Here is an 11,207-nt window from a genome sequence, read left to right on the forward strand (position 1 = left end):
GCAATGGTGTTTAGCATATTCACAGAGTTGTGCAGCCGTCACCGCAATCAACTTTAGAACATTTTCGTCACCCTCCCCGAAAAAACCCTGTTCCCACTAGCAGTCACTCCTCCATCTTTCCCCAATCTCCTCCCCATCTCAGGCGACCACTAATCTACTTTCTATCTTTTTTTTTTTTTTTTTTTTTTGCAGTACGCGGGCCTCTCACTGTTGTGGCCTCTCCCGTTGTGGAGCACAGGCTCCGGACGCGCAGGCTCAGCGGCCATGGCTCACGGACCCAGCCACTCCGCGGCATGTGGGATCTTCCTGGACCGGGGCACGAACCCGTGTCCCCTGCATCGGCAGGCGGACTCTCAACCACTGTGCCACCAAGGAAGCCCTACTTTCTGTCTTTATGGGTTTGCCTACTTGGGACATTTCACATAAATGAAATCATATAATATGTGGTCTTTAGTGTCTGGCTTCTTTCACTTGGCCTAACGTGTTCAAGATTCATCTATGTTGTAGCGTTATATATCAGTACTTCATTTCTTTTCATGGCTGAATAATATTGCATTGTGGGATCGCACCACATTTGTTTTATCCATTTATCAGTTGATGGATAAAACATCAATTGATGGACATTTGTTTCTGCTTTTTGGCTCTTGTGAATAGTGCCGCTACATATGTTCATGTCAACGTTTTGGTGTGGACATATGTTTTCATTTCTCTTGGGCGTATGCCCAGGAGTGGAATTGCTGGTTCATATGGAAATTCCATGTTTAACCTTTTGAGGCCCCCTATGGGTTTCTAATGAAAGACTGACTGCCCCTCACAGCCACATGACCTTGGCCTGGTGACCTGACCTTCCCAAGCCTTAGTTTCCTCACTTGTAAAATGGGAATGGACCCACCCAATAAATATTTATTGAACACCTACTGTGGGCGGGGACCCTGTTCTAGGACATGGGACACAACAGTGATCAGCTGACACCCAAAAGAGAGACCAAGATAATAAACAGACAATAATTTAAATACAGTAAGTCAGATGAGAAAACTAAAGCAGAGGAGGAAATGGGAGGGTGCAAAGTGGAGGCAAGATGATGTCACAGGGCTAAGGGCTCCCAGGAAGGCCTCACTGAGGAGGTGACATTGAGCAAAGACCCAGAGGAGATGAGGGACTGAGGCTTGAGAGATGGAGGATACAGCCATGTTGATTATTTGTGTCCTCACCAACTTGGGAATCAATTCATGTAAAGGGAGCCCAAAAGCATAATTTTAAATTCCTTAGAAGCACAAGGTGTGAACACACAGTGTGGGATGAACTACTCTGCCTGGGGACACTCTGGGGGGGACAGTTCTGGGAAGAGGTGGCATTCGACTGGAGCTTGAAGGGTGGGCGGAAATGAGGAGGCACTGGCTGCTCTCCAGCCCGTGATCATCGGGAACTCCCTGGGTGACTTCTGCACCTTCTGAAAGGACCATCTGTGTGAGTCTTTGAGGAAACTGACCAGGCTTTCTGAATCCAAGCAAACTTTGGGGAGTGTCTGAGGATTAGGTGAGCTGAGTCTTCACGCAAAACAGCGGGCACTCCCCTGCCCCACACCCTGCCCTGCACACATCAGGGGTCTTTGTTTCCTTCAGGGGTGAAGCCTTTCTTTCCAGCTCATTCTCCTCCCCCTTCTCCCTAGTCTGCCACAGCCAAAGACAAGAGGCTAATTTGAAAGTCTGAATCTGGGGGCAGGAAATAGGCAGAATGGGATAAGTTGCTGCCCATCTTGGGCACCTGGTCCCCTTTTGCCTTGGTTGTGTTGACCTAAAACAAATAGACTGTCAGATATTCCTCCAGCAAAGATGGTTTATTCGGGATCAACAGAGAATTGCAACTCAGGGTCTGCAACCATGGTGGGCCACATGCAAGTCCCCCAACTGGAAAGGAAGGAGACTGCTTTGATGGGGAGGAAAAGGAAGCTGGGAGGGGCTGTTATAAACAAAGAGTCTGTGGCTTTTCATTGGCTGATTTGGCGCCAGGAAAGAAGAGTCTTTCCTCTTCCTTTTGGGCTCTGCTGTCATTGCAGGGCATGAGGGCCTCCCTTTCTGGTCTCTTAGCTCTATTCAGTTGAGGTTTCTGTATATTCCTTTTATAGAGTTGAATCAATAATCTGTTCGTTTTTCAGTCAATTTGCTCAGTAAACATTTCCTGCACATCTCTACGGTGCCAGGCTCTGTGCTGGGTCTGAGGACACCACCCGACCTCTTGTAGTCCCCAGGCTAGGGATGGAGGCCAACATGTAGGTAAACACATGCAATACAATGTCTCTGGCACTCTGATAGCTGCCTTCAATGGCTGCAGAGCCCAAATTGTGCAAGGTCTCGGGAGCCAGGCCCAGGACTGGCTGCGTAATTTGCAGGGCCCAGCGCAAAATGAAAATTTATTTTCCTTGTTCAAAAACGATTCAGGATTTCAAGATGGTAACCGTAGAGCATCCAACCAAGTGTGGGACCCTGTGTGACTGCATAAGTCATATGCCCATGAAGCGGGCCCAACCCGTACCCTCAAGAAGCTCTCAATTTGATGTAAGACTTAGACAGTTTATTTCACCTCTGCTGTCCATTTCTTCATCTGTAAATCGGGTTTGTGCCTGCCTCTTACAATGGGTTGTTGTGAGCCTTAAATTGTTATGAAAACAAAATTCAACCTAGTAAATTTGAAAATCTAATTGACTTAATTCAACAATTCGTGATTCAGGCATCTAACAACTAGCAGGGGTCCCTGAAGAGCGATACAAAGTGGAAAGCTTTTATAGAAAGGAGGGTGGGGCAAGGAAGTCTTTAGCAAAAGGAATGAAAGGGTTATTTGGGGCCAAGACATCATATTTGGGGAGGGGGAGAGCGGGAGACTTTATCATGCAGATTGCCTGTTCTTGGGAAGGGGCAGTGGAGAAGGCCCACATGGCAGATTACCTCATTGGTGCTGTCCAGAAAATTCCAAACTGATTGATTAAGGTTACATCTCTGGGGAAGGTCAGAACTGCAACTAAGTCAGATATTAAGTCAAGGTTTGGCATCATAGGTTTTAGCACAAGTGATGCCACTTGGGGCCTCTGGTTTTCTCTTTGACAGATGAATTATATTGATAAATCTACTAGAACAGAAACCAATATATAATACATCCTTAATAAATAACAACTATTATTGTTCCAGTAAGTTCAAAAAGGGGAGAAGGGCCAGTTGGGGGGGGGTGTTGGGGAGAAGCTGCTCTAAGAACTTCATTAGAAGTGGTGTTGGGTCAACTGAGCCTTGAGATACAGCTAGATGTGTGCTCCTTACAAACAGAGACAAACTATGTGGCTTCTGCCCTTGATTTACAGGAATGTGTGTTCGTGAATTCACCTTCTTTGTTGTGCTTCATGTAGTTCAATTCGTTTTACCTTTCCTGGACCTACTTTTTCTGGCCCACAGACTCTGGGCCCAAACTGCCTTGCTCCTCCACCTCTTAGCTATGTGACCATAACCTGTCCGTGCTCAGTTTTCCTTATCTGTAAAGTGGGTACAATACAACCCACACCTCAATGGGTTGTTCTGAGGATTGTGGAAGTAATACCCTCAGCACAGCCTGGCACATAGGAAGAGCTTTTTATTGAAGTTGAAGGAACCATTGAGGGAGTATCTCAGATGACAAGAAGAAACAACTAAGAATGAGGCAGGACCGAGTTGAGGGATGTTTACAAAGTAACTGACCTGTGTGTTACTTTGCTCAGGCCGCCATAACAAAATACCACAGACTGGGCAGCTTAAACAACAAAAATGTGTTTTCTCAAAGTTCTGGAAGCTAGAAGTCCCAGGCTAAGGTTTGGTTTCTCCTGAAGCCTCCCTCCCTGGCTTGCAGACGGCCACCTTCTCCCTGTGTCCTCACATGATCTCTCCCCCATGCACACGCATCCCTGGGGTCTCGTTCTGTGTACAAATTTCCTCTTTTTACAAGGACACCAGACAGATTGGATTAGAACCCACCTAACAGCCTCATTTCAATGTAATCACCTCTTGAAAGGCCCTGTCTCTAAATGCTGTCACATCCTGAGGTACTAGGGATTAAGGCTTCAACATACAACATACGTATTTAGGGAAGACACAATTCAGCCCATTAACAACTTGTGCTTTTCAAAAATGTCAAGGTCATGAAAGACAAAGAGAGGTAGAAGACCAGAGACTGAAGGAGTCAAAAGAGGCATGACAAGTAAGTACCACGTGTGCCCCTGGACTGGATCCCAGACCAGAAAAGATTGTTGTTCTTTTGTTGTAAAGGACGTTAGTGACACAACTGGCAAAATCTGAATGAGGCCTGTAGATTACATAATAGTATTGTATCAATGTCCACTTCCTGATTTTGATTAAAAAGTACTGTAGTTATGTAATAGAAAGTTCTTGTTTTCAAGAAGTATATGCTGAAATGTTTGGGACTGTTAGGCAATCAGGTCCACGTGTATTCTCCCCAAAAAAGTGTCGATAATGAATAGATGGATGGATGAACGGATGGACAGACAGATGCACTTATGGATAAAACAGATGTAAAACGTTAACACATAAGTGAAGAGTACACAGGAATTCTTGGTTCCATTTTTGCAACTTTCCTGTAAGTTTTTTCAGACCTACGGTTTAAAAACTTTTAAACACGGATCTATGACAATGTAGGCAGTAGGTAACCATTCAGGGGCACTCTGGTGGGGGTAAGGGAGGGAGGGATCAAGTGTTAGGCAGCCTCTATCGTTTTACAACCGCCCTGCAAGGTAATTAATATAACCCTCCTTTTCAATCTGAGGAAATGGAGACACAGTGCGCTTAACTGCCTGGCCCAAATTCAGGTTTTGCAGGGCAGAACCCACTCCTCAGGACCACTACCAGGGGGGCAGCTGGTATTGACTCCACTCCGTCCCACTTTTGTCACCTTCATCACCCAGAGCAGCTGCAGAGAAGGTCCAGTCCCACAGGGAGGCAGAGGGTTGGTGGGGGGGGGGGGGGTGTAGGTCATCGTTGCTGGATTTACAAACCTAAAATTTTCTTTGGGTCCCAAAACTTCAGGGCCAGCCTCAGTGCCTTCCAGCCCCCAGACAGTCAACATTCAAGTAAGATGAAATAAAGACCCAACGTGACCCAAACAAAGTGTTTTTATAAACTCATGAAAAGAGTCCTTATTAGAAAGGGCTTAGGCAGGAGACAGGCATGGGGGTTATGACGTGTCTGATCCTTCTGCAGGCTTCGGGCAAGCTGTGATCATTAGCAGATTTCGCTCTGGGTAGGCTCAGTGTCAGCTCCACATTGGGGGATTTTATGGGATTTATGCACAGAACTTTCCTACAAAGCAAGGTATTATAGGACGGATTACAGAGTTCCAAGAAGCAAAGGTACCGGCTCCCCTGTCTTATTTTTTAGCAGATTTTTTTAAAGAGGCCCATGGTCAGGGGCTCTGCAGCCTTACACCAGACGTCCCATATCCTGTTGACTCTAAAACAAGCATATTTGTACAAAAAGATCATCGAGTGGCGTTTTCTTAATACAAAATCATTATAGAACATTGGGAATATGTAAAAAGACATAAAAAGAAGACAAAATCACATGTGCTGCTATCACCGGAGACAGTTACTGTTAACATTCTGATGTGTTCCCTTTCTGTCTTCTTTCTGTGTGTGCACACCTGGACGTGTGCGTGTGTGCCTGCGTATGCGTGTGTGTGGAGAGAAAGAAACAGAGAGAGAAGGACAAAAGTCCAGAGCAGAAAGAGAAAGAAGCAGAGAGAACGGGCTTTGAAGTAAAACCGAGCTAAACTTGAATTCCATACCTGCCACTCTTGGGTTCCATGACCTTGGTCAAGCTGCTTGACCTTTTTAATTCCACAGATGTACATGGGAAATACAGATCCTACCTCAAGGGAGCTGTTTTGATTAAATGAGATTAAATTAAATGAATACGAAGCGTTTAGTATGCCGCCTGACACACAGTAAATCCCGACTGAATGGTAACTAAATAAGTATGAACATGGACTTAAGGCTTTTTCTTTCCCAAAGTGGAATCATCCTGGTGACACAAATTTGTATCCTAACACTTTTAATGGTTTTTCTGCTATAACTGTGGGAAAACAGACTTCCCACAAGCCAAAAAAAATTTTATATATATAAAATTCCCAATTACACCCTGCTCTTTAGGCTAAATTTTTAATGACATAGTATCTTGTCAATATTGTGCACATGCTTTTGGGGTTTTGTTGTTGATCTTTTCCTTCTAACTGACAACCCACCACACGCTGAACAAGCACCTGACTGAGGCCACAGATTCTCAATGACCGAAGATCAGATTGTTTAGTCTGTGTCCCAGGAACACTTAAAACTGCATGATTTGGACACATTACTCCTCTTCTCTGGGCCTCAGTTTCCTCATCCGTTAAATGGGGATGCAATGGTGTCCCCCTCAGCAGGTGGCTGTGGCAGCTACATGAGAAAACCCACGTGAGGCACAGGACCCAGCGCCTAGTAAGTGCTCAGTAAAAGATAAAATGATAACAAATATTAAACTTCTTACATTTCAGAGACATAATCCTCATATTATATGTATATATACTTCCATTAGTCTGTTTCCTACTTGTTTTTATAAACTGATCAGGGCAACACGCAGTAAGTCATTGAAATAATTGCCCAAGCAGGGCTTTTCAACAACAGAGCCAGGGCTGGCAGGCATCCCCTCTGTGCGAATCTGCCCCCTGGGAGACAGCAGACCAGATGTGGCAAAGGAACCAGGGGTCCTGAGTGTCTGGACAGATGTGCAGAGCCAGGGGGCTTCCCGTCTGTCTCCCCACCTGAAGGCAGGATCTGAGCTTTCTTTGTCATCTTTGGGGGTCCTCATAATAAATGGCAGAGATGTAATAAACCTCAAGGGAGGTTCATTGTTGAGAGGCAATGAAGGGTGTGCACCAGGATCCTGATTTAGACCCTGTAGGTTCTGCCTTCTGCTGGAATGTTTACCAGCCTGTGGGCTCAGACAGGTGACTTAACACTTGGGATCTCAGTGCCCCATCGGACAGGACTAAATGTGCTGGAAACAGCACCAGGGTGTGGTGGGCACTCAGTAAATGTCAGTTAGTTGGGATGACTTCAATCTATCATTAGACTCTCAAGTCTTATTGCTTTTTCTAAAAATAAATTTATTTATTTATTTATTTTTGGCTGTGTTGGGTCTTCGTTGCTGCACGCGGGCTTTCTCTAGTTGCAGCGAGCGGGGGCTACTCTTCATGGCAGTGTGCGGGCTTCTCATTGCGGTGGCTTCTCCTGTTGCGGAGCACAGGCTCTAGGCACACGGGCTTCAGTAGTTGCGGCACGCGGGCTCAGTAGTTGTGGCTCGTGGGTTCTAGAGCGCAGGCTCAGTAGTTGTGCCACAAGGGCTTAATTGCTCCGTGGCATGTGGGATCTTCCCGGGCCAGGGCTCGAACCTGCGTCTCCTGCAATGGCAGGCAGATTCTTAACCACTGTGCTACCAGGGAAGCCCTCAAGTCTTATTGCTTTTTAAAAAAATTTTTCAGTGAACTCGGTTTCTCCAATGACCCTCTACTTCTTTACAGTGGATGTAAACTTGGGTCAGTCCCTATGAATACATTTCCAGAAAGAGGGCAAGAAACAGCTTCTGCTTTTCAGAGGCTCATGCTTCATTTATTTCTGAGGTCTTGAGAGACTGATGTTTGCTTGATGGTGGTGGTCTAGGACTGAAATTGGCAAACTATAGTACACAGACAGGGTCTGGCCCACTGCCTTTTTGTGTGTAGTCTACAAGTCTAAGTATGGTTTTTACATTTTTTAATGGTTTGGGAAATAATTGAAACAAGAATGATATTTTGTGACAGGTCAAAATTATATGAAATTCAAGTTTCAGTGTCCATAAATAATGTTTTATTGGAGCACAGCCATGCTCACTAGAGGAGGTGTGTTATAGCTCCTTACATGTTGTCTATTTACGTGTTATCTGCATACTGTTTACATATTGTTTATATCTATATACTGTCTATTGCTACAACAGCAGATTTGAGTTGTTACAATAGATACTATATGTTCTGCAAAGCCCTTTACAGAAGTGGTTCATCAACTCCTGGCCCAGGGTAAGGATTTAGCATTCCTAAGGCCCTAGCTCTGGTTCCAGGGAAGACTTTTTACACCCAGGCCACTCAGGTTTCCCTCACCGTTTTTACCTCCCCCTCAGACAGTGCCCCTGTCACTCAGGCTCCTTACCTGCCCCCAGCCCACCCCAGATAGTGTGTTCCTTGGGAACGTGAAAACAGGAGGAAGAAGACACGCACTGAGCATCTTTTCCCTGCCAGATGCCAGCCCATTCAAAGACATCATCTCAGTGGGTGTCAAAATTCCCATTTTAGGGATGACAAAACTGAGGCTCAGAAAGGGGAATAACCTGCCCATAGTTGCATAGCTAATAAGTGGCAAAGCTTGTGTTTGAACACAGCCTTGCCAACCCCAGAGCCATCCTCACATCAATACCCCACACCCTGATTTAGAATTATTTGACCGACCAACCAGGAGGCAGGAGGCAGGTGATAACCGCTGGGCGCCCCCCTGGCCTCGGCCCAAGCTTTCTCAGGTTACCCCCACCACCACCACCTCGCCTGTGTTCCTGCCACGTTCCCAGCCTTGGCTCTGGTGTGCATTTCCACCCATCCCTGGCGGCCAGAATGCACACGGCCTGCCGCAGCGTCCACTCACACAGAGCCCCAGAACCTGCCTCCCTGCACCACAGCCTGGGGTTCGGGACAGTGATGGGAAGGAAAGCCTGTGGGTGTGCAGACAGCGGCCCTGGGCAGGACGGGAGACGGGAGTCCACACAAAACACTCACCCGTGTCGGGGAGGTGTTCCTGGACTGAAAGGAGCCAGTCTACCTGGCTGATTTTTGGTTTTTTAATGTGTCCTGTCCTATTAGCCAGGCCTCGCCAGGGAGAAAAGGGGCCCTCTTGGTGACTGCGCTGTATTAGAAAGGGGAGGTGTTTATGAGGTTTTTCAACGTCTCCAGGCTTTGAGACCGTATGTCCCCTCCCCACAGAGATGCTCCACTGTCTGAAGCCTGCTTTCCCCTCTTGGTTTCCTCTGGCCGGGTAGACGGTGCGCCACATCACCCAGCTCCTGTCCTCCGGGGCTTCTGTCTCCATGAAGACTGCCCAAGGCAGCCAATCTTAACTTCATGGAACACTGGTTTCCGTTCAACCAGACGGTTCTCCAGATCCAGCCCCCTCAGTCAACACTGCCAGCTGTTCTGCTTGGGGCAGAGTCACCAATCATCAGACAGAGCCGTGTGTGTGTGTCTGTGTGTGCCTGTGTGTGTGTGTGTCTGTGTGTATGTATGTGTTTGTGTGTTTTTATGTATGTCTCTGTGTGTTTCTGTGTATGTCTCTGTGTGAGTCTGTGTGTCTCTGTGTCTGTATTTATCTTTGTGTGTGTCTGTGTGTCTGTATGTCTGTGTCTGTGTGTTTCTGTGTATGTCTGTGTGTGTGTGTGTGTGTGTCTCTGTGTGTCTCTGTTTATCCTTGTGTGTCTGTGTGTTTCTGTGTATGTCTCTGTGTGAGTGTGTGTGTCTGTGTGTCTGGGTGTGTGTCTGTGTCTGTGTGTTTCTGTGTATGTCTCTGTGTGAGTATGTGTGTCTCTGTGTGTCTGTGTTTATCTTTGTGTGTCTGTGTGTGTCTGTGTGTTTCTGTGTATGTCTCTGTGTGAGTGTGTGTGTCTCTGTGTGTCTGTGTTTATCTTTGTGTGTCTGTGCGTGTGTCTGCGTGTTTGTCTGTGTGTGTTCCTATGTATGTGTGTCTCCATACATGCATGTCTGTGTGTCCGTGTGTCCGTGCACCAAGTGACTGGTTTTAAAACCCTGCTCAGGGGCTTCCCTGGTGGCGCAGTGGTTGAGAGTCCGCCTGCCGATGCAGGGGACATGGGTTTGTGCCCCAGTCCGGGAAGATCCCACATGCCGTGGAGCGGCTGGGCCTGTGAGCCATGGCCGCTGAGCCTGCGCGTCCGGAGCCTGTGCTCCGCAACGGGAGAGGCCACAGCAGTGAGAGGCCCGCATACCACAAAAAAAAAAAAAAAAAAAACCCTGCTCAGAGGAGTGTCCCTTGCAGGGCAGGGACAAAGGCCCCCGCGCCGGGTGTTCCCGGCAGCAGCACCTCCAGGTGTCACTGTCCACCTGTCTTTACCTGGCAGCGGGAGCCCCGCACAGCCGAGCATCCCAGAGCCTCCTCCCCACTCGCCCTGCGCCCGCCCTTGGCTCTGGACGCTGCTTCTAAAGCACAAGCCCAGCGTGTCTCCCGCTGCTCCTGTCACACGGGAAACAGAAGCCGCAGTCGTTCTTGTGCTACAGGACGCTGTTACCTCAGTGCTCCTCCAACAACAGTGTGCATAAAACAGACCTGGGAATTGCCTTAAATAAAATATAGAGTCTGATTCGGGAGGTCTGGGGTGCAGCCTGGGACTCTGCATTTCCCACGAGCTCGCAGGCAACGCTGAGCTGCTGGTCCAGGACCGCACTGAGCGAGGAGACCCCAGGTGAGCTACCCTTCCCTCCCACCTCCTCCTCCCACCTGGCTGCTCCAGCGCACCAGGCACCCTCCCACCCAGAACTTCCTGTCTCTCCGCCCAGCTCTTCACCCCGACTTCTTCAGGTTCACGCCTCACTCCAATCGGGCCTCTGCCCCAGGATCGCTTCGGAGAGGCCTTCCCCAGCCAGCCTACATAAACCGCTGCCCAACCAGCCCCATCTCTCCGTCCCCAACCCACCGTCATCTCTGTCCCCAGCTCTCTCTCCCACGCCCTGCCTGTATTCCTCCTGGCACCCTTCACCTCCTGGCAGTGTCGCAGAGCCAGGCACACAGTCACTGCTCAATAAATACCCAGTGAATGAATAAGTGGATGAATGACTGAATGAAGGCACACATCTGAAATGTTTCACTGCCTTTGCCCCCAAAGTTCTGTGTCAGCCACTCAATTTCCTCACTGGGGGACAGCAGGTCACCTTGTGTTTTGTTACAAAACACAGGGTAAAGATGAAATGACCAATTTCAAGATGGGGACAGCAGAGCACCAACCCATGCTCCCCTGCACAGGCCACGTGCCCACCAAGCCGGCCCAGTCCCTACCCTTGAGAAGCTCCCAGTGCGCCGTGAGATTCGGGGAAAACCAGCAGATACGGTGCGGTGTCAT

The 11,207-nt window shown here is 48.0% G+C and overlaps 1 protein-coding gene across 1 annotated transcript in view; it reads right to left on the reverse strand.

Annotated features, from left to right (window-relative positions):
* LOC115867191 (arylacetamide deacetylase-like 4) overlaps window positions 1–11,207 on the reverse strand; it is a 36,494-nt gene extending 25,287 nt beyond the window's left edge. Inside the window, exon 1 of the mRNA XM_030883277.2 lies at window positions 11,144–11,207. Within this exon, the coding sequence (XP_030739137.2) occupies window positions 11,144–11,207 (64 nt within the window). The remainder of the gene's footprint in view (window positions 1–11,143) is intronic.

The sequence above is a fragment of the Globicephala melas genome, chromosome 1 (genome assembly GCF_963455315.2).
Source record: "Globicephala melas chromosome 1, mGloMel1.2, whole genome shotgun sequence".
NCBI lineage: Eukaryota > Metazoa > Chordata > Mammalia > Artiodactyla > Delphinidae > Globicephala > Globicephala melas.